At 34.2% G+C, this 25,754-nt stretch overlaps 1 protein-coding gene across 10 annotated transcripts in view; it reads right to left on the bottom strand.

Moving 5' to 3' along the window:
• The window catches only part of kcnc3b (potassium voltage-gated channel, Shaw-related subfamily, member 3b), a 142,123-nt gene that overhangs the window by 45,653 nt on the left and 70,716 nt on the right, over positions 1 to 25,754 (bottom strand). For all 10 annotated transcript variants that reach the window (XR_015524521.1, XR_015524522.1, XM_087308781.1 and 7 more), the window contains 2 exon segments: positions 4,955 to 5,936; positions 1,273 to 1,461 (listed from right to left, as the gene is read on the bottom strand). Coding sequence is in view for 8 of the 10 variants with exons in the window: in XM_087308781.1 (XP_087164907.1) it covers positions 1,273 to 1,461; positions 4,955 to 5,936 (1,171 nt within the window). In the remaining 2 variants the exon portion in view is untranslated.

Genomic DNA, 25,754 nt, shown 5'->3' with positions numbered 1-25,754 from the left:
GATTTATACTTTCGCCTGGCGCCACATCGCGCATCTCCGCTGACGACACGCGCACCTCGCGAAACAGACGAGGCTTTCATACTTACTGTGTTTGCCGTTGTGATATTCTTTTAAACGACAGGGGGCGGTCAAAGGAAACCGATTCATTCAATATTTTTAAACTAATTATTTTTATTGTTTTTATAAATTATTTTAATGATTATAAAGATTTTTATAACTATTTAAGATTTTTTAAATCAAACTTTAATGCATTATTTGCTTTTGTTCATATCTCGGACAGTTCTACCTAATACAATTGATTAAAATATTAATGACAACAGAACATGGATTGCTCTACATGTATATATATATATATATATATATATATATATATATATATATATATATATATATATATATATATATATATATATATATATATATACACACACACACACACACACACACACACACACACACACACACATATATATATATATATATATATATATATATATATATACACATATACACACATATATATATATATATATATATATATATATATATATATATATATATATATATATATATATATATATATATGCATTAAATAACAAGTAAAATAATGCATTATTTTAAAAAATGAAGTAATCGCATATTAGGCACAGATGTATATATTGCGATCGTGATTTTCAAAAGTCGATTTGTAAACGTTTATTATTACCATTTGATATTATTAGCATCAAGCCTCAGCAAAGGTAAGGAAAAGTAACACAAAAGTAACTCAAAAGTAACGTAACACATTACTTAACATAAAAAGTAACTAAGTAACACAACTAGTTTATTTTTGGGGAGTAACTCAATATTGTAATGCATTACTTTTAAAAGTAACTTTCCCCAACACTGACTATAATTGTTATTTTTAATGTTTTGTTTTAGGAAATGGCGTAACTACTGAATTTTCAAGCTTTAAATAGAAAAACTATCCAAACTCTTTAGTCATTTTTGAGTGAGATGCTAATGGTCTAATCCGATTCAGTGATAGATGCTAAGCTAAGCTAAAATTGCTCCTGCCAGACCCTTGATCAGCTGAATGGATTCAAAAATGATAAAACTCAACTGTTTAAGTCTAGGAGAGTTATATAATGGGCCTATTTCAAAAAAAGGTGGAGAGTTCTTTGAAGGTGTAACTAGCAGAGAAATTGGACTGGTGTGAGACTGATGTTCCCTTGTGTGAATGTGTGTGTGTGTTTGTTTGTTTAAATCGCATGCAGAAGCTCTGAAACGCACCTTTCCGCACATTTCCATCAGTGGGTCGAAACTCTCGTGTGTTGAGAAGAAAGCAGGCTCTGTCCTGCTGGTAACGCTCTTGTGTTCGGCCCACGGGGCTGCGCTCGTCTGGGCTGAGAACCTGATCGATTGTTGGACAGTCCTCGTTTGCTAGAGCGGCGCTGGCGGCGTCACCGTTCTGCTTCGAGTCTGAAGAGAAACACAAGTTAATTGAGAGTGAGAATGATGAAGGATGACATATTTGACGTAAAAAAAAAACATGAAGGAAAAGGCTAACACTCATTAAAGAAATACAGTTGAAGTCAAAATTGTTATCATTTCTAAATAAAAGTGCTGTTTAATGGAGAGATATTTTTCAACATATTTTTAAATATAGTACTTTCAAATTTTTTTTTTTTTAGTTTTTGCCAATATATAATATTTTACTGATTATTTTGCAAGACACTAGCATTCAGATTAAATTGCAATGGTAAAATAATAAAAATAATAATTATAAAAATTATTATTAATAATAAATTAATTAAATAAATAAATATTTAAATGCAGTTGAAGTCAAAATTGTTAGCTTTTCAAAACACAAGTGCTGTTTAATATTGTGAATTTTTTCCCCAACACATTTTAAAGATACTTAAATGTTTTTTTTTTATTTTTTTTTTATCAAATTAAATCTTATTTCTTTTGTCTTTACCAAGATGACAGTACATATTTTTTTACTGGTTATTTTGCAAGATAGTATTCAGATTAAACTGCAATGGTGGTTTGTTATAAAAATGTTGTTAAAAAATAATTTCTCATTTAACTAAAAACAATTCCAATTCCACCCAAACGAAAAGAAAAAAGACTTTTTGTCAGAAGAAAAAAATATAGGGAATACTGTGAAAGTGTGCTTGCTCTTTTAAATATAATTTGGGAAACTTTTGAAAAAGAACACATTTATAAATAAATAAATTAAATAAATAATTGATAAAATAAATAAAACTAGAAAAAGAACAAATTGATAAAAAAAATTATTTACATAAAATTAGAAAAACTAATAAATGTATAAATAAATTAATAAAATAAATAAATAATTAAATAAAATTAGAAAAATCATAAATTGATTAAAATATTTACCTAAAATTAGAAATAAATGTATGAATAAATAAAATAAAATAATTAAAGACATAATATAAATGTATAGATAAATGAATAAATGAATAAATAAAATAAATAATTAAATAAAATTTGAAAAAAAGTATAAATAAAACAAATAAAAAAACAATTAACTAAATAAATAAAATTAGAAAAAAACAAATCGATAAAAACTATTTACTTAAAATTAGAAAAAAAGTATAGATGCATAAACAAATTATTAAAATAAATGAATAATTAAATAAATAAAACTTGAAAATTATAAAAAGATACAAATTTATTTACTTAAAATTAGAAAAAAAAAATGTAAAAATAAATTGATAAAATAAATAATAAAAAAAAATTAGAAAAAGATAAATGTATAAATAAATAAACTAAATAAATAAATGAATAAATTGAGAAAAAATGTATAAATAAAAAAAATTTATAAATATATTTAAATAAATTTCACAGGAGGGCTAAAAACTTTGCCTTCAACTTTAGTTCAGCCCAAAACCACAAAATGTGGCATTGTTTATTAACCCTTAACTTATATTTAATATAACAACAAGTGATCTAAGTGTTAGTTACCTTAAAAGAGGCTGAAATAAATTAAATAAAAAACTTTAATGAAAATTAGAGATGCTGCCCGAAACGTAAATAAGTAAAATAACTAAAATGAGTAAAACTAAAACTGAACAAAAATGGCAATAAAGTCAAGCTAAACCAAAATATTAAAAAAGCAAAATAATTATTGAAAATTTAAATGACATCTGAAACAAAAGAAATAACATCTACACACATAAAATACTAAATAGAACTATAAAAGTACATGAATAAAACTTTGTTCTTTAGACATAAATTGCATACGCACACGTACTGTATGTGCCAACAATTGAAGTACAGGACATGAATCACACACTTACAGTATGATCACATCATCATTTCTCTTTCCTGTACCTCATAGAACTTGTATTGAACATATAGTGACCCTGTGTAAACCTATTAGAGACTTATAGGTTTAAAAAACAATGAATAATTAATGATAATAGACATGACATTAGCAGAAAGTGTGTGGTGTGTGTGTCGAAATATTCACAAGCAAACACATTGTGCATTGTACAGCTTGTTGCCATTTTAACAATACTTAAAAATCGCGGTGACAATATTTTCTCACACATCTACAAAATGTTTTATGCTCAGATATTGTGATGGCTGTGGGTTTAAAGCATATCAATTATGGAGTATGGTTAGTTTTGATTTCATGTGTACTTTAAAAGCTGATTGTATTGGGCCTCCATATATTTCCAAAAAAATCAAAAATAAAGATATACAGTTTATTAGTAAAATAATTAGCTCTCCTGTATTGTAGTTCTTGTTATAAACGATGTATCGGAGCGCTTCAATATTTTGTAAACCTTCATTTGCCCTCATAACCTTTAATCAAATACCATAACGTTCCCTTTCCCTATGAAATGTCTTTCTTCCCTTTCTGGTCACGGAATGCTGTTTGGATGGAGCCATCAGTCATTAGGGTGGAGCTATATGTCTTTTAGGGCGGAGCTATCAGTCATTTAGGGTGGAGATATTAGTCATTTAGGGGAGGGCTATCAGTCATTTAGGGTGGGGGTATCAGTCATTTAGGGCGGGGCTATCAGTCATTTAGGGTGAAGCTCTTAGTCATTTAAGGGAGGGCTATCAGTCATTTAAGGTGGAGCTATCAGTCATTTAGGGTGAAGCTCTTAGTCATTTAAGGGAGGGCTAACAGTCATTTAAGGTGGAGCTATCAGTCATTTAGGACAGGGATATCAGTCATTTAGGGCAGGGCTATCAGTCATTTAGGGTGGGGGTGTCAGTCATTTAGGGCGGGGCTATCAGTCATTTAGGGTGAAGCTCTTAGTCATTTAAGGGAGGGCTATCAGTCATTTAAGGTGGAGCTATCAGTCATTTAGGACAGGGATATCAGTCATTTAAGGCAGGGATATCAGTCATTTAGGGTGGGGGATATCAGTCATTTAGGGCGGGGATATCAGTCATTTATGGCGGAGCTATTAGTCATTTAGGGTGAAGCTCTTAGTCATTTAAGGGAGGGCTATCAGTCATTTAAGGTGGAGTTATCAGTCATTTAGGACAGGGATATCAGTCATTTAGGGTGGGGGGTATCAGTCATTTAGGGTGGGGCTATCAGTCATTTAGGGTGGGGGTATCAGTCATTTAGGGTGGGGCTATCAGTCATTTAGGGTGGGGGTATCAGTCATTTAGGGTGGGGCTATCAGTCATTTAGGGTGGGGGTATCAGTCATTTAGGGTGGGGCTATCAGTCATTTAGGGTGGGGTATCAGTCATTTAGGGTGGGGCTATCAGTCATTTAGGGTGGGGGTATCAGTCATTTAGGGTGGGGGGTATCAGTCATTTAGGGTGGGGGTATCAGTCATTTGATGAATTGCTCAGAATTGATCAGCTCAGATGAATTGTTCAAGACTAGCAATGTGAGCTAACAAAATCAATATGGCTAGTTTTGATTTCATGTGCACTTTAAAGCTGATTGTATTGGGCCAGCACGTGTTTCTCACCTCTGTTGATTTCGATGATCTCCTCTTGAGCGAGAGGACAGTCTCCTGTGAGCCCGCTCGAGCCCAGAACACCACCCAGCACATTACCCAAGATCCTCTGGGGTGAAGCCGTGGCCATAGCTAATGCGTCCGGCTTGCAATAATTAGGCGATCCAGGCTGTGGCGCCCGCGGAATGTGCTTATTCTTCTTCTTAGGCAGCTTCTGCTTAGCCATGGCCAGCGAATAATACATGCCGAAGTTATTGACGATCACAGGAACGGGCATAGCGATGGTCAACACGCCCGCCAGCGCACACAGCGCCCCCACCAGCATCCCAGACCACGTCTCCGGGTACATATCTCCATATCCCAAAGTGGTCATGGTCACCACGGCCCACCAGAACCCAATGGGGATGTTCTTGAAGTTGGTGTGCGCGCTCGCCGTTGGGTCATCCGGGCTAGCGCCTATTCTTTCAGCATAGTAGATCATCGTGGCGAAAATGAGCACGCCGAGAGCCAAGAAGATGATCAGCAGCAGGAACTCATTGGTGCTGGCGCGAAGAGTGTGTCCCAGAACACGCAAGCCCACAAAGTGACGCGTCAGCTTGAAAATACGCAGAATTCGGACGAAGCGCACCACGCGGAGGAAGCCCAGCACGTCTTTGGCTGCTTTGGAGGAGAGCCCGCTGAGTCCCACCTCCAGGTAGAACGGCAGGACGGCCACAAAGTCAATGATGTTGAGCGGGCTCTTGAAGAACTCCATCTTGTCGGGGCAGAAGACGACGCGGGTGAAGACCTCGATGGTGAACCACACCACACACACTCCCTCCACGTACGTCAGCCAGCTGTCGGTCACCACCTCGTAGACGATCTCCTCCCGCGTCACGTTGCCCTCCGTCACGTTCTCCGTCTTGTTGTAGATGGTGTTGAACGCCTCGTGCGTCTCCATGCAGAAGGTGGAGATGGAGATGAGGATGAAGAGAAGCGATCCGAATGCCACGTACTGAGGGAAACAGAGAGAGAGAAGAAATGATGGATTACACATGCTGAAGTGGCGTATCTACAGTTAAAGTCAAAATTATTTGCCGTCCTCCCTGCTGAAAAATCCAGCTTAAACCAGCCTAGGCTGGTTGGCTAGTTTTAGCTGGTCGACCAGGCTGGTTTTAGAGGGGTTTTGGCCACTTCCAGGCTGGTTTCCAGCCATTTCCAGCCTGGTCTTAGCTGGTCAGGCTGGGAGATGACCAGCTAAAACCAGCTTGACCAGCCTAGCAAAGCTGGGAGTCCAGCCAAAACTGGTCAAGCTGGTTTTAGCTGGATTTGGCTGGTCATTTTCCAGCCTGACCAGGCTGGAAATGGTTGTAAACCAGCCTGGAAATGGCCAAAACCCCTCTAAAACCAGGCTGGTCAACAGCCTAAAACCAGCCAACCAGCCTAGGCTGGTTTAAGCTGGATTTTTTTAGCAGGGCTGTGAATTTATTTTCCAAATATTTCTCAAATAATGTTTATCAGAGCAAGGAATTTAGAGAGAGTCTTATTTGTTTTATTTCAGCTAGAATAAAAGCTGTTTTTAATTTTTTAAACAGCATTTTAAAACAGAAATCGGGGAAAAAAAAATAATTAGGGGTGCTCATAATTCTGACATCTGCTGTATGTATGTATATATATATATATATATATAGGGACGTTTTACAGACTAATGGCTGAGCTCATTTAACCCAGTCAAGCCAGCAGCCAATCACTAATGGCCTTTTAACTTTCTAGCCACACCCTAACAACCAGATACTGCACCCTAGCAACTCTCCCATAGACTTCCATTATAGAAGCTCAGATTGATATCGTCATGCTGCAGTGTTATCGAGACATGGGGGTCGTTTTTAACTGTTCATATTGGCAAGAAGCTTTGATAAATCATCAGTCTAAGCTGTCAATCAACTCCATAGCAACAAAACAGACTAACCTAGCAACGATATACCAGCAGCTATATCTCAGCATCAGAACATCGTAGAAAAGCGGGGGTTGACTTCTTTGACACATGCTAGCACACCATAAATTCTGTATGGCTCACATGCTAGCAATGACTAGCAACATGCTAGTCATTGCTAATGATTAGCTAAGTACTCTAACATGCTAGAAATGCTTAATAAACAATAAGGAAAATCTATAGAACACCACTTTATCTATCTATCTATCTATCTATCTATCTATCTATCTATCTATCTATCTATCTATCTATCTATCTATCTATCTATCTATCTATCTATCTATCTATCTATCTATCTATCTATCTATCTATCTATCTATCTATCTATCTATCTATCTATCTATCTATCTATCTATCTATCCCTTTATCTATCTATCTATCTATCTATCTATCTATCTATCTATCTATCTATCTATCTATCTATCTATCTATCTATCTATCTATCTATCTATCTATCTATCTATCTATCTATCTATCTATCTATCTATCTATCCCTTTATCTATCCATCTATCCATCTATCCATCTATCTATCTATCTATCTATCTATCTATCTATCTATCTATCTATCTATCTATCTATCTATCTATCTATCTATCTATCTATCTATCTATCTATCCCTTTATCTATCCATCTATCCATCTATCTATCTATCTATCTATCCATCCATCCATCCATCCATCCATCCATCCATCCATCCATCCATCCATCCATCCATCCATCCATCCATCCATCCATCCATCCATCCATCCATCCATCCATCCATCTATCTATCTATCTATCTATCTATCTATCTATCTATCTATCTATCTATCTATCTATCTATCTATCTATCTATCTATCTATCTATCTATCTACCTATATAAGCATGAAGGTAACCATGTGCTATTATTAAGAGGTGTGTTTCAATCCGGCTACCACCGCAAGTACATCTTAAACCTGTGGGAGGCACTGATACATAAATACTGTGTGTAATTTTTTTTGCATCCAAAACTTAAATTTAATATTGCTAATTTTACAAGCCCAATCTGGAGACAAGCGCTTATTTTTTATGTTTGTTTAACTGAATTCATGATTTTAACTATTATAACCCATATTATTTCACAGATAACCATATTATTCAACTGAATACAGATCATAATCCTCCCTGACTCCTAACACTGAAACAAACACTGGCATGAGACAGCATGTATTGTGAATGTAGCCCTGCACATATAAGCATGAACTGAAAAAACAAACATGCATTGTTCCGGTAAGCAGATGCTTTTATCCAGAGGAATTTACAGTCCACTTATTACAGACCCGATGCCTGCGGATGAACCTGAAGTTAAGTGCCTGTTGAAGGACACTGAGCTAAGAGCTAATAATGACCCAAACCAGCATCCGGACATTTCTGACCACCACAGCAAACCAAACCAGCGAGGCGCAAACACACAACCCACTGCATGCATTAGAGATTATTACAGACACTTATGCATTAGGTAGCAGCCAGAGTCACTCGAATATCTTTTAATATTTAAATTAACTTATTGTTTTAGATTTTCAGTATAACTTAGATGTGCTTCTGTCATATTTGTTCGCTTGTTTAAAAAAAAATATATAAATAAAATATAAATAAAATAAATAAATAAATAAAATAAAGTTTAACTAAAAATAAAAATATTTAATACTTTTTAAACTATTATCTACCTTTATTTATTTATTTGTTTATTTGTCTATTTATGTATTTTTACTAATATATATATATATATATATATATATATATATATATATATATATATATATATATATATATATATATAAAATTATTTCTTTATTTTTATTAATTTATTTATTAAGGTTTATTTCGTTTTAGTTATATAATAAAAATGAATAAATGTATTTATTTATTTTACAGTCTACTTATTTATCTGTCTATTTATTTATTTAGCAATATATTTATTTATTAAGGTTTATTTTGTTTCAGTTATATGATATAAATAAATTATGTATTAATTTATTTTTATTTATTTATTAAGATTTATTTATTTTTAGTTATACAATATAAATGAATAAATGTATTTATTTATTTTGCAGTCTACTTATTTATCTGTCTATTTATTTAACATTATATTTATTTATTAAGATTTATTTTGTTTCAGTTATACAATAAAAATAAATAAATAAATAAATAAATAAATATTTTTTTTATTTATTAAGGTTTATTTTGTTTCAGTTATACAATATAAATTAATTAATTAATTTATTTATTTTACAGTCTACTTATTTTATTTTATTTCCTTTCTTGTCGGTTTAGTCCCTTTATTATTCCGGGGTTGCCACAGCGGAAGGAACCGCCAACAACCCATCTCTGGGAAACATCCACACACACATTCACACACTCATACACTACGGACAATTTAGCCCAGTTGCCAAGAAAATATCTAATTTTTGTTTTAATAACATTAAAATAAAATACAATATTATATCAAAATATATACACATTAAAAATAATAAAATAATAAAAACACAACCAAATTATTTGGCTAAAAATAAATTGAAAACAGAACATCAAAAATATATATACATTTTAAACTATTAATAAGTTTAAAAATAATTTATTTATCTATTTATCTGTATTTATTTATTAATTTGTCTATTTATTTATTAGTTAAGGGTTTATTTTTTCAGTTATAAATAAATATTAGAAAGCAAAGTAAAAAGTAATATAAAAATAATTAATTAATTAAAATTAAAACAATATAACAGATTATTTTCATTTAAGAGTTACAAATCCAAAGTAAAGAGTACTAAAAAAACAAACACTTTTTTTAACATGTCAACAACATAATCAAGAAATGACTAATAATAATACAAATATTATAATAGCCAAATCTTGAAAAGAACATCATGCTTTATATGAATCAGCAATATTAAAATAATACAATAAACAGAGTCTGGTAAGCAGATACAATCCTCAAATCTCCAATTTCACAAAATGATATGCATCCCCTTCAGAAAGGCTGAAACTACAGTATGTGCTACTGTACTGTTTATTGACTCTGGGAGGCATAAGTAATAGTTTTGTCGTTTAAATGTTTATTAGTAGATCTGTCCTTGACATCATTTCCTCCAGACATTGATCTCTATCTCCAGCAGATCAGTTTTCATAGCTCAGATGACGATTCACAGCTCCATATATCAGCGTATAAAATCACAGAAACCCTCATGACCCACTTGTCCGAGACTGAGTTCAGGTAAAATGATATGCTTCTGACACCGGAGACATGCAGTATTATAGTATTATTATACAGTATTATAACTTCATATACAGATCAGTTTCAGTGGAAGGAAAAAAAATGGCACATATTGTCATCCATGCAGCTCAAAAATCATACAAGAGTGATATAAAAATAAATAAAATAATACATAAAAACATATAATAATTAGAGATGATAAAATATTTGTATTACATTTTATAATAGTTAAAAACAATAACCTATTATGAAACCTCACCTCAGTGTTCAGAATAATATATTACCACTTATAGTATAATTATATATATATATATATATATATATATATATATATATATATATATATATATATATATATATATATATATATATATATATTTTTTTTTTTTTACTATATAATACATTTTTACTATATAAAACAAAATAAACCTTAATAAATAAATATATTGCTAAATAAATAAATAGACAGATAAATAAGTAGACTGTAAAATAAATAAAAAACTTTATTCATTTTTATTGTATAACTAAAACAAAATAAACCTTAATAAATAAATGAATAAAAATAAATAAATAATTTATTTATTTATTTCAATTGTATAACTGAAACAAAATAAACCTATATATATATATATATATTAGTAAAATAAAAAATAGACAAATAATAATACATAATAACATATAATAATTATAGATGATAGGATATTTGTATTACATTTTATAATAGTTAAAAACAATAAACTATTATGAAACCTCACCTCAGTGTTCAGAATAATATATTACCACTTATAGTATAATTATATAGTAAAAATATACTATATATATATATATATATATATATATATATATATATATATATATATATATATAAATATAAATATACTATATATATATATATAAATATAAATATACCATATATATATATATATATATATATATATATATATATATATATATATATATATATATATATATATATATATATATATATATATATATATATATATACACACACACACACACACATTTCTGTGTTTAAATGTATTTCTGTAAAACGGGTATTGTTCTGTTTTAAAACTTTTTTAGTCAAGCAATGCTCATGTAGATTGTGTTGTGTTACGAATGGGTTATATGCACCCGTTATGTTTCATAAGGGCATTTTACAGCATCAATAATGTAAATTTTTATTTAGTTGAACAACTAAACACAAGTAAATAGAGCTATTCCGCCTAGCCTGCTTTACTGAGCTGATGTTGCTTTTATATTCACAGTGGTTCATTTTTGAACAATGACAACATGTGACGCTCTCCCTGTATTGTTTACCATGCTACTCTAAATATTCGCTCTAAAATAGCATGTAAGTGTGGCTTAGTATAAGAGAAATTCCTGAATGCCGCCGGCCAACCAATAACTACATTTCTAACATGAACTAGTGGGTTGTCTGCTGTCGTGTCTCGGTGCGCGTTCGCGATTTCAGGAGGCGTGGCTTTGAAACACAGTCCCTCCCGGCCGTCCAAAGATAATATGATAAGCTGTAATTATTTTGGCTGATCACCTACTGCACCTTTAATAATTATGTAACTCAGTTACTTGTTACTATAATTACTCTTTTAAAGAAATAAACCACTGGTTAATATTGAGAATTACTAAAGTGCTGCCATATCTACCGGACCGGTCTTGTTGTCGATCTCAGTTGTAATATTTTGACTTTTAATTGATCATTTGGAAAAGTGGCAGAAGGTGGATTTTTCAGATGAATCGTCTGTTGAGCTGCATCCCAATCATCACAAATACTGCAGAAAACCTACTGGAACCCGCATGCACCCAAGATTCTCACAGAAATCAGTCAAGTTTGGTGAAGGAAACAATCATGGTTTGGGGTTACATTCAGTATGGGGGCGTGCCAGAGATCTGCAAAGTGGATGGCAACATCATCAGCCTGAGGTATCAAGACATCTGTGCTGCCCATTACATTACAAACCACAGGAGAGGGCAAATTCTCCAGCAGGATAGCGCTCCTCATACTTCAGCCTCCACATCAAAGCTCCTGAAAGCAAAGAAGGTGCTCCAGGATTGGCCAGCCCAGTAACCAGATATGAACATTATTGAGCATGTCTGGGGTAAGATAAAGGAGGAGGCATTGAAGATGAATCCAAAGAGTCTTGATGAACTCTGGGAGTCCTGCAGGAACGCTTTATTTGTCATTCCAGATGACTTTATTAATCAGTGATTTGAGTCAGTGCAGAGATGTATGGATGCAGTCCTCCAAGCTCATGATGGAGTCAGACACAATATTCATTCTGTCTCCACTGCAGCATGACTTAATTTTTATTTCCCTGGACGTTATTTCTGTTCAGTGACAAGACTTTTGTCTAAGCAAAGTCAGACCTTATTGTCCTAATGAAATCGTTCAAAATCAAGACATGATCATATTTTATTTTGGTCAAATAAGCGTAATCTAGAGCAGTGGTTCTCAAAGTGGGGGTCACCTGGTGATTTCCAAAAGTCTATTTATTTTCATTAAACCATAATATTTACCATATTTTATTCATAAGCTATACTGAAAAGAAAAAAAAATAGTTGTTTATAGTTACTATATACTATATAGTTACTATAGTAGCTTATAGTTCTTATAATGTTGTATATTATACAATATAATACAATATAGTTGGATTGCGACCCCTGGGGTAATTACATTATATTAAAGACACAGCAACAGCGTCAGATGCAGCAGATTGATTTTATAACACCAGATTAAACTTTCTGGCCCATTTACAGCATTGACATACTTTTAAAAAAAAATTAAACGAAGAATAGACTTGGGTCTATTGGTGTGTGTGTGTCACGATAACCAGCAATCGTTCTCCAGAGATCGCTGGTTCTCGCACAATAACCATGGACTACACTTCAGCCTTTTCCTGGACTACATATTCATACATGCACTCCGGTCACACTCACACATGCTTCCTCATCTAGACTGATTGCTCGCACCACCTGAGGATTGTCAGAGACTGATTACACACCCTACTTAAGCCACACACTCTTCCATCCAGTTTGCAGAGTCTTGTTTGCTATCAGTGACATTACAACGCGGTTTCCTTGTCTTGTTCCCCGTGTTTTACCTAGCCTTGTTTATCCTTGTTCTCCTGTTTAGCCGCCTGCCTTCTGACCTCTTGCCTGTTTATACGACTACGATTCTGGACTGCCTGTACATACCCGTTAGCACCTGTATTGCTTGCCTGACCACGATTAAACCTGCATATTGGATCTTACCTCCAGTTGTGTGTGTCATCCCCCGACGTTAGTGTGTGTGCGCATTGCATGCAAAGTTTCTGTATTTATAACCACCTCAGAGGTTTTTGGGGGTCGCGAGTCACTGGTATTGTCATTTTGGGGGTGGCAGGCTGAAAAGTTGATCTAGAGGACTTTGCCTGTCATATAAGCCACTTCTGATACCAAATAATCAACTAGAAGTCAAGATATTATTTGTTGTTCCTAAAACTTGGATAGGCAACAAGACTTTTGTCAGGTAGTGTATATTTTTGCATTTTGAAATTACAATGAAAAAAAATCATTAGATTTATAACTTTTCTTAAAAGTAACTGCTTGCAAACAATTTATATAGGCTGAATTTAAACCTTGATAATTAATTAATAATTGAAAATTATGTTTTACCACAGTATCATGATTAAAAAAAACAAAGTACTAGCACAGAATCATGCCCAGATACATAATATTACCTTAGTATCATGTACTGTATATCCAAAATCATAATATTATCACAGTATCACCCAAAAGCAAAGTATTGTCACTTTATAATTTCCAAAAACAAATTATTAACACAATATCAAGTCCAAAATAGTATTACCAGAGTACAATTGCACTGAAAAAAAATGTTAATTGGATTTACTAATTTTTTAAGACAACTGCTTGCAAACAATTTATATAGGCTGAATTTAAACCAACAACTTAAATTTAGGAACGTTATTAGTTTAAACTCAGCCTGTATAAATTGTCTGCAACCAGTTGTCTTAAAAAATTAGTATATCCAATTAACATTTTTTTTCAGTGCAATTAGTTTTTAAAGCTAAATTCATATGTTGTTTTTTCTGTTTTAACACTTACAGGACATACAAAGAAGTAATGCAAACACTAATCTGCAATACAGACAATAGACAAAGAAAAAGAGCTCAGCAATGGACAGATCTGAGGAGGACAAGTGCTGATCTCAGGTAAACATGAACACACAGCTCTCTTTAATATATAGTACCTGCTTCTTCCCATAAGCCCCCTCTCTCCCTCTTTCTATCTGTGGTTGTGCTTGTCTTCAGTCTCCACCTGACCTAGTTACAGACTGCTGCAGTAACCAGCTTCTCACAGCGCCGTTTAGACTCCATTTAAACCAGTTGCATGCTTGAGTCACAACCTCCAGTGCTTTACACGCTTTTGAAACATGTCTAAATGCAGTAATATCACATGTAGATCTTAGTTAAAAGGGCTAGTTATTTACAGAAATATGTATTTCACAACGTACCATGATTTTACCATGGCGCAATATACAAAAAAAGACATTATTACTATATTCTAACATCCAAAAATATAATATAACCATTGTTCCATGTCCAAAAAATATTATATTATCATATTCCGAAAACAAAAGGATTGCATTTCTACAAAATCTACGATCATAGTCCTGCCATACTATACAATCTTAAAACAATATTAACACAGTATCATGCACAAGACAATGCCACAGTATCATGTCAAAAACAAAGTATTATCACAATATCACGCCAAAACATATAACAACGTATTACTACAGAATCATGTCCAGTTGCACAATAGCAATGACCAAAAACAGAGTATTGCTACAATATTGTCCAAAAATGTAGTGTCACCACAATATTGTGTCCACGTATGTAGTTTTACCACATAACTATGCCAAATTGCTACAGTATCATGTCCAAAAACTACATTTCATCACATTATCATGTCAAATAACATAGCATTACCACAGTATTGTGTCTAAAGGCAAAGTTTTACCACAATATCATATACATAAATCTAGCTTTTCCACAGTATCATCTCCAAAACAAAGTATTAACACAGTACTGTGTCTAAATATGTAGTTTTACCACATTATTAAGCCAAAAACTTATTATTAAGCCACAATATAATGTCAAAAAACATAGGCATAACCACAGTATCGTCTACAAAAATGTAGCTTTTTTTTCACAGTACATTCATTCATTCATTTATTTTCTTGTCGGCTTAGTCCCTTTATTTATCCGGGGTCGCTACAGCGGAATGAACCGCCAACTTATCCAGCAAGTTTTTACGCAGCGGATGCCCTTCCAGCCGCAGCCTATCTCTGGGAAACATCCACACACACATTCACACACACACACACACTACGGTCAATTTAGCCTACCCAATTCACCTGTACCGCATGTCTTAGGACTTTTTCAAAAAACTAAGGATGATCGCAGTATCATGGCCAAAAACAAAGTTTTACCACGGTATCATGACCGAAAAACTAAGTATAATCACAGTATCATGGACAAAAACATTATTTTATAACAGTATCAGGTCCAAACATGTATGATTACCACAGTGTCATGACCACAAACAAAATTTGATAATAGCATCATGTCCACACATTTATGATTACCACAGTATCATGACCAAAACATAGTATTAACTATGTACTTAACATAGCATGTCCAAACATAGTATTACCATGTCCAGAGATGTAGTTTTATCACAGTACTATGTCAAAAACAAAGTATTGCCCCCATATTACATAATATAAATAATATAAATATCAGGTCCAAAAATGTAGCACAGTGTGATGACCAAAAACAAAGTATAATCACAGTACCATGACCAGAAATATACTTCTATCACAGCACCTTGACAAAAAATGTAGTGTTACTTCAATATTACCTCCAAAAACAAAATATTATCATAGTATCATGTCCAAAAATGTAGCATTACCACACTACCATGGCCAGAAAAAGTATTATATCATAAATCATAAACAATCATGTATTTTTGTATCAATTTGTATCATAAACAAAAATTAAGCATTTCCAGAGTATCATCTCCAAAAACAAATTATTACCACAGTATTATGTCCAAAAACAAAATTATCAGTGTCATGTCCAAAAAAATGTATAATTACCACAGTATCATAGTGCAAAAAATGAAAATTATGTTTTACCACAGTATCATGATTAAAAAAAACAAAGTACTAGCACAGAATCATGCCCAGATACATAATATTACCTTAGTATCATGTACTGTATATCCAAAAACATAATATTATCACAGTATCACCCAAAAGCAAAGTATTGTCACTTTATAATTTCCAAAAACAAATTAACACAATATCAAGTCCAAAACAGTATTAACAGAGTACCATGGCCAAAAACAAAGTTTTACCGCAGTATCATGACCAAAAAACAAAGTACTAACACAGAACCATGTCCAGAAACATAATATTTCATTAGTATCATGTGTTGCCACAGCATCACATCCAACAACATAATATTATCACAGTCTCACGACTCTCACCCAAACGCGTAGTATTGTCACATTATCATGTCCAAAATAGCATTAAAACAGTATCATGGCCAAAAACAAAGTATTATCACAGTACCATGGCCAAATATCAAGTAATATCACAGTATTTTGGCCAAAAACAAAGTATTATCACAGTACCGTGACCAAAAAACAAAGTACTACCACAGAACCATGTCCAGAAACATAATATTGCTTTAGTATCATGTATTACCACAGCATCATATCCAAAAGCATATTATTGCAGTATCACCCCAAAGCGTAGAACTGTCACATTAAAATGTCCAAAAACATAGTATTACCACAATATCAATATGTCCAAAATAGCATTACCAAAAACAAAGTATTACCACAATAACATTTACAAAAATGAAGCATTTGCAGCGTGTCATCTTCAAAAACAAAGCATTACCACAGTACCATGGCCAAAATTAAAGCAATGTATTACACATTATTACAGTATCACCCAAAAGCATAATACTGTCTCTTTATAATGTCCAAAAACATAGTATTACCAAATCATCATATCCAAAAACAAAGTATTACCACAGTTTCATGTCCAAAAACAAAGTATTACCACAGTTTCATGTCCAAAAACAAAGTATTACCACAGTTTCATGTCCAAAAACAAAGTATTACCACAGTTTCATGTCCACAAACAAAGTATTACCACAGTTTCATGTCCAAAAACAAAGTATTACCACAGTTTCATGTCCACAAACATAATATTACCACAGTTTCATGTCCAAAAACAAAGTATTAACACAGTTTCATGTCCACAAACATAATATTACCACAGTTTCATGTCCAAAAACAAAGTATTACCACAGTTTCATGTCCAAAAACAAAGTATTAACACAGTTTCATGTCCACAAACATAATATTACCACAGTTTCATGTCCAAAAACAAAGTATTACCACAGTTTCATGTCCACAAACATAATATTACCACAGTTTCATGTCCAAAAACAAAGTATTACCACAGTTTCATGTCCAAAAACAAAGTATTACCACAGTTTCATATCCAAAAACAAAGTATTACCACAGTTTCATGTCCAAAAACATAATATTACCACAGTTTCATATCCAAATACAAAGTATTACCACAGTTTCATGTCCACAAACATAATATTACCACAGTTTCATGTCCAAAAACAAAGTATTACCACAGTTTCATGTCCAAAAACAAAGTATTACCACAGTTTCATGTCCAAAAACAAAGTATTACCACAGTTTCATGTCCACAAACATAATATTACCACAGTTTCATGTCCAAAAACAAAGTATTACCACAGTTTCATGTCCAAAAACAAAGTATTACCACAGTTTCATGTCCAAAAACAAAGTATTACCACAGTTTCATGTCCAAAAACAAAGTATTACCACAGTTTCATGTCCACAAACATATTACCACAGTTTCATGTCCAAAAACAAAGTATTAACACAGTTTCATGTCCACAAACATAATATTACCACAGTTTCATGTCCAAAAACAAAGTATTACCACAGTTTCATGTCCACAAACATATTACCACAGTTTCATGTCCAAAAACAAAGTATTACCACAGTTTCATGTCCAAAAACAAAGTATTACCACAGTTTCATGTCCACAAACATATTACCACAGTTTCATGTCCAAAAACAAAGTATTAACACAGTTTCATGTCCACAAACATAATATTACCACAGTTTCATGTCCAAAAACAAAGTATTACCACAGTTTCATGTCCAAAAACAAAGTATTACCACAGTTTCATGTCCAAAAACAAAGTATTAACACAGTTTCATGTCCAAAAACAAAGTATTAACACAGTTTCATGTTCAAAAACAAAGTATTACCACAGTTTCATGTCCAAAAACAAAGTATTACCACAGTTTCATGTCCAAAAACATAATATTACCACAGTTTCATGTCCAAAAACAAAGTATTACCACAGTTTCATGTCCACAAACATAATATTACCACAGTTTCATGTCCAAAAACAAAGTATTACCACAGTTTCATGTCCACAAACATAATATTACCACAGTTTCATAAGTCATAACCAAAAAAACAGTACTAACACAGAACCATGTCCAGAATCATAGCATTACCTTAGTATTACGTATTACCACAGTATCACATCCAAAAACGTATTATCACAGTCTCACCCAAATGCATAGTGTTGTCACACTATAATGTCCAAAAACATAGTATTAACAAAGTATCATGTCCAAAACAACATTACCACAGTACCATGGCCAAAAACAAAGTATTATCTCAGTAGTATCATGGTCAAAAACATGTATTTCACAGTACCAAATAAAAAAATGGAGCATTTCCACAGTATCATCTGCAAAAGCAAAGTATTACCACAGTATTATGACCAAAAAAAGTACTACAACAGAACCACGTCCAGAAACATATTACATTAGAGCACGTGTTATTGCATTCAAACACATAATATTATCACAGTATGACCCAAAAGCCTAGCATTATCACATTATAATGTCCAAAAAACATAGTATTAACACAATATCACGTCCAAAAGTGTAGTAGGACACAGTGCTCTGTCCAAAAACACATGTGGAATTACCATATTCAAAAAAACAGTACTGTTATTCTACTTTAAACACAATATTACCATCATAACAAGCACACAAATGGGGTATTACCATAGCACTGTACTAAAAACACAGTATTACCATACTACAATGCAACAGTATGGTATCACCATGACAACATATTAAGAAAAGCATGGTTTTACCACACTACACATTCAAAAACACTGCTCTGTGTGTGTGTGCGAGCTGCAGGATGGAGGAGCACAGCTTTCTTCATGGAGACACTGATGAAGCCGTGCTGCAGTAAACACACGTCATTGGTCACATTAACACACACTTTCACACACGCATGTCGAGCAGCAGCCACACCGAGCGACGCTCAAATAGACCCAACGGCTCACACACACTCACACAGCATGGGTGAAAGGCACTCGTCACTTTGTTCTGCTCTGCTTTTTTTCTCCTCTTCATCTTTCCTTCTCTCTCTCTGCTATAATCTCCTCCAGCAAGCGGATGGGAAAGGGAGAGTTCAGCCCAAAATAACATTCTGTCATCGTCAGCTCGCTCCAATGTCATTCAGCACTCACATCCATTTCTCAATATGTACAGTTGAGGTCAGAGTTATTAGACCTCTTGTATGTATTTCCGTTTAACCGAGAGAAGATTTTTTGAACACATTTCTAAACGTAATAGTTTTAATAACTCATTTCGAATTACAGGTGAAAACGGTACGTTCTTTCACATGATTTGGGACTGTCCTGAGTTTGGTTTAGAGCTGCACGATTATGGCTAAAATGAGAATCAAGATTTTTTTGCCTAAAATAAAGATCCCGATTTCCTCCTGATACTGTAAATGTAAAATAAAGGTTAATATGAGTGGGCTATTATTATTGTTATTCTCAAACATGTTGTAAAACAGCAATAGGCTTTGTGTAGCTGTACTAGGGCTGCTCGATTTTGGGAAAAATCTTACGATCATTTTGGTCATAATTGTTATCACAATTATTTCAAACGATTATTAGTTGTAGTCAAAATTATTAGCACTTTTTAAAAAGAAATATTTCCCAAATTATGTTTAACAGAGCAACGAATTTTAACAGTGTTTCTTTTTTTTTCTTCTGGAGAAAGGCTTATTTGTTTTGTTTTGGCTAGACCAGGGGTCAGCAACCCGCGGCTCTTTAGCGCTGCCCTTGTGGCTCCCTGAAGTTTTTTCAAAAATGTTCAAAAAGACGGGGAAGGTTAGTATATATTTTTGTTTTAATATGATTTCTATAAGAGGACAAACATTTTTAACGTTTTCAAATGCTGTAAAAGTGTGTAGAATTAATATTTAATTTCAACATTTCTGTCAACGAAGATTTGCGTCATAGCCTGCGACACAGGTTTCTATCAGCAGGGCGGGATGCCGGGCAGGTGGCTGTTGTAAACCAGGGGTTTTCAAAGTGTGAGGCGCGCCTCCCCTGGGGGGCGCCAGGGCATGTCAGGGGAGGCGCGGGAAAAATATATAATAAAAATATAATTATTAAGTTTAATTATTTTATATATTTTTTTATTATATTTAAACGTTTTAATTAAACAAAGCTAAAAAAATAATACGTCAAAAATAAAAAAACCTTTTTTACCCAGAAGGCCATAGCTGTGAATTCTCTTCTGTTTGGCAAGTCTGTCGCGCGCGTTCTGATCAGCTGTGTTGTCGCGCGCCTACTGAAGGGCGGGACCGAGGGTGTGCCGCGTCCAGGGGCACTTTTGATCATTTTGGAAGGGCACTTTCTATCCAGGACTAAAAAGGGCATGTGCACTGCACAGGTTGAGCCCTATGTGTGCACGTGCCTGCAATGGATCGGTTTCTGAGACCCCCCGATTCAAAGCCTTCAAGTTCAGGGCTTAAACCCAAAAGACGACGATATGACGATCAGTATTTGAGTTTAGGATTTATGTGGACAGGACCAGCTGATGAACCACGACCTTTAAGTGTGGTTTGTCAAGATATTTTGGCTAATGACAGCATGAGACCCGCTAAACTTCGACTGTTTTGACTGGGATGAACAGTTCTTGGATTTAAAAACGTTATATTAAAATACTTGTTATTACTCTGTAAATAATTGCACTTTCATGCAAATGATGATAAAAGTGAGTTAACAGTCTGACATCTGTCTGTGTCTTTATATATACTGTATATGTGTGTGTGTATATATATATATATATATATATATATATATATATATATATATATATATATATATATATATATATATATATGTATGTATGTGTGTGTGTGTATGTATGTATGTGTGTGTGTGTGTATGTATGTGTATGTGTGTATGTATGTGTGTGTGTGTGTGTGTGTGCGTGTTTGGGAGGAGGGGGGCGCCAATGGATAAGTTGTGTCAAAAGGGAGGCCCACTGTCTTAGACTTTGAAAACCCCTGTTGTAAACAAACCGGGAGATAATAAAGCATGGAAAACCGTTCACAGATGGTGACTACATGAAGGAGTCATTCATCAACATACTAGAACACCTATTTGCAGACTTCAAAAACAAAACCAAGATAATTCAAAAAATTAAAGATATACCTCTCTCCGCTAAGACAGTGAAGGAAAGGGCTATTAAAATGGCAGGTAACATCACCGATCAGCAAACCAAGGACATTAATTCAGTGCCAGCATACTCAATTGCCTGTGATGTGACCGATATTCAATGCGCTTTTATGCAGGTATGTGAACTCTGATGGGCCGCAAGAAGAAATGATCAAATTAATATCACTGAAAGACCAGAGGCTGTGCTGAAGTGTTTAAATGACAACGAAATTAACACCAACCACCTGATTTCAGTGGCTATTTAATCATGAAGGCTCATTATCTATTTGTAGCCAACTTAGTCATTTTTATAGTAGGCTAATATAGCTACTATAGATACATACAGCATGTGTTTCCTTCATTATAAGGCTTATATAAGGCTTTACATTTTTGGCGGCTACAAACATATTTGTTTTTTGTTTTTTTTTGGTCCAATATGGCTCTTTCAACATTTTGGGTTGCCGACCCCTGGGCTAGACTAAAAGCAGATTTAAATATTTTAAAAACTCTTTTAAGGTCAATATGATTAGCCCCTTTAGGCAATGTATATTTTGATTGTCTGCAGAAGAAACTGTTATACAATGAACTGCCTAATTACCCTAATTAAGCCTTTGAATCACACTTTGAATTTGAATGCTTGTATTTAAAAAATATGTAGTCTAATATTATTTACTGTCATCATTGCAAAGATAAAATAAATCAGTTATTAGAAATGAGTTATTAAAACTATTATGTTTAGAAATGTATTGAAAAAAAATCTTCTTTCCATTAAACAGAAATTGGGGGAAAAGGGTTGCTATTCAGGAGGGCTAATAATTCTGACTTAAACTGCATATGTCACAACCATATCACCCTGCAGCCCAAGACCGGTTACTCACTGAAGCTAAGCAGGGCTGAGCCAGGTCAGTACCTGGATGGGAGACCACTAGAATACACTAGGTTGCTGTTGGAAGTGGTGTTAGTGAGGCCAGCAGGGGGCGCTCAACCTGAGGTCTATGTGAGTCCTAATGCCCAAGTAAAAGTGAAGAGGACACTACTCTGTCAGTGGGCGCCGTCTTTCGGATCAGACGTTAAACCGAGGTCCTGACTCTCAGTGGTCATTACAAATCCCATGGCACTTCTCTTGAAAGAGCAGGGGTGTAACCCCGGTGTCCTGGCCAAAGCCCCTCTATCGGCCCTTATGATCATGGCCTCCCAATCATCCCCTTCAACCGAATTGGCTCTATCACTGTCTCTCCACTCCACCAATAGCTGGTGTGTGGTGAGCGCACTGGCGCCGTTGTCCTGTGGCTGCCGTCGCATCATCCAAGTGGATGCTGCACACTGGTGGTGGTGTGGAGAGACCCCCCTCATGATTGTGAAGCGCTTTGGGTGTTCGGCCATACACAATAAATGCGCTATATAAAATACACACTACACATATAGTTATTTCCCATCCTGCAAAGGAAAGAGAAATTAATACAATAGAATAAAAATATGAAACAAACTGTGCTTTAAGCAACTTCACTGTAAGAAAAACACTTTAGCTACAAAAGTCCTCCAGTCAAGAGCACTGAGGGATTTTCTTGTTGTTTTATTAATAATGATAAAAAAGGCGGCAGTAAAAATTGCGCGCTGTTACTTTAATGGTTTCGCTTTCACGTGTCTTTTGATCCTTATTAAAAAATGAGGGTTAATATGAATAATCACTAAACACCGCGTTTTTTGACACCTATTTGACCTTTAAGCGCTCGCGTTAAGAGGACTTTAGATGTCTGCGCTCTGCTCGTCACAGCGGGCGAATGAGACCAAGTGCAGACCGCATGCTTCTGACTGTCTGCGCGCCGCACACACACAAGCATGCAGTCTTTCGCGCTTTTAAGAGCAATAAGCGAGGAGAACTTTTAAAGGGGGCGGTAAATAATGGAATAATCGTTTATCTCAATTAATGATTTTTCATAATCATTAGAAGCCAAAGTCGTAATCGAAATTGGATTTTCGATTAATTGCACAGCCCTAAGCTGTACTATTGGTTAAAATGCTAAAATGTGTACAGACTTGGAATGGTGGACTTGAACAGACTTTAGATTTGTCCTGGTCATTAATGCTGATGATAATTCTGATGTTGAATTATTGTGTTTAAGACTTCTGCTTACAATCTGTCATTTTCTGCTTAAAATCTGCCACTGAGGTGATTTTCGTGAATACAGAAGACTGGGTGGGTATTTTTGTATTTCGGCGGGGTTTGGATACTGTTTGGGCTGGAATCAGTCAGCTACATCTGGTAACCCTGTGTGCGCTTTCGGTTTCATTTTCACTGCTAAGAGCGGTTAACTCACTCTGTGCCACAAACTGAATGTTATTTACAACTTTATTACCTGTTATTCACAGTTTATGCAGGTTCTGTTCACTAAAGTAGACTTCCCACCCTCTCTGTGGTAACAGCTGACGGTCAGTTCACGTCACGTGTGATTTTGCGGTCGCAAATACATTACATGAAGACAGAAATTGCATTTTTGGGGTGAATTATATCTTATATATACAGCATGTGACTCTTTCAACATCATTTGGAGGTGTCCACGTTGCTGAACAACGTATATAAAACAGTGTGAAGACTTGTGCGGCCACCTTTTCTTCTTTCCTGAACTTGAAAATATGATTGACAGAATCGTAGAAATGCTGGATTAAGATCGTCTAGGGCAGGGATTCCCAAACTTTTTTATTCCGGGACCCACCTAGGCAAGTAATTCAATCTCAAGACCCACCATAATATTTTAATATGGAAAAATGGGTAAAAATTGTATCCATTCAAAGCAGTCAAAAATATATAGTGTGTGGCTTTTTGGATTTTGTGATTTGATATGCACAAGATGAGGCTCGAACTGCTTTTTGTGGGATGCTGGCTGTAACTGTGATCTTTTTTTGTTGAAAAAAAAATTTTTTAGAAGAGAACGATCAACTTTTGATCAAGTCCCGTCACATCGCAGTAAATTTCACTGCTAGTGTAGTCATAAGAAACTAAATAGCTTTTTGATCGACTACTACAAGCTGGGAAAAGGTCAGATAAATATGCCAATGCAATTAACATTATTGCTGAATTGATCTAATATTTACACATTTGCTTGAGGAAGGAATGATGGGGGTAGTTACATTACTATTACTATTTTCCATAACATCTATGCCCTTCCATAACATTAGCTGACGTTAAAACTATCTGTCACATCCGTCTGTGACCCCCTGAGGGCGCTGTAGTGCACTAGGACTTTGTAGGCGCTACAGCGTCCCAGGAAAAACTACATTCTCATACATACCACGCGCATACACCGGAACACCTACACTGACCTGTCATCTCATCTGTTCTGTGTTACCGTTGATTATCTGGACTATTTATACAACCCTTTCACCTCTGTTTTGCATCGCGTCGTTTGTCTACATTGTCTTCCTTGTCCGAGTATCCAGTAAGTCTTGTATTCATAGTTCGTTGTTCCTGATCGTGTTTTTGTAATTTTGCCTAAGTCTAGTGTTATTGTTTCTGAGCCTTGTCTTTGTTTTAGTTTCTGGTTTTGTCGTTTGTTTGTTACTTTGTATTTTGATCAACTCGTTGTTTCACTGTAAATAAATATCTGCACTTGGATCCGCAGCTTTTTGTTTTTGTTCCTGTTTTGATCACGCTAACGTGACACTATCAGATCGCACTATAGCTATTTATTGATTAGCATCCTAGCAGTGTTGGGATGTAAAAAATATAGGACAACAAATAGCTTCAAATGATAGAATACATAGCAAATATTAGAAAATATTGACAATAAAATAAAAGGTTTAGCCTATTAAAATCAATGGCCTATACAGAAATTAAATAAAGCTTTAAAATCTATTTAACTTTTAATTGTATTTGCATATTGATTAAAGTTACTATAGTTATTTAGTG

This window comes from Danio rerio, chromosome 24 (genome assembly GCF_052040795.2).
Source record: "Danio rerio strain M-AB ecotype USA chromosome 24, GRCz13ab, whole genome shotgun sequence".
NCBI classification, from domain to species: Eukaryota; Metazoa; Chordata; class Actinopteri; order Cypriniformes; family Danionidae; genus Danio; species Danio rerio.
Note: the sequence above shows the minus strand (reverse complement) of the source record. Positions and strands in the feature narration are given on the sequence as shown.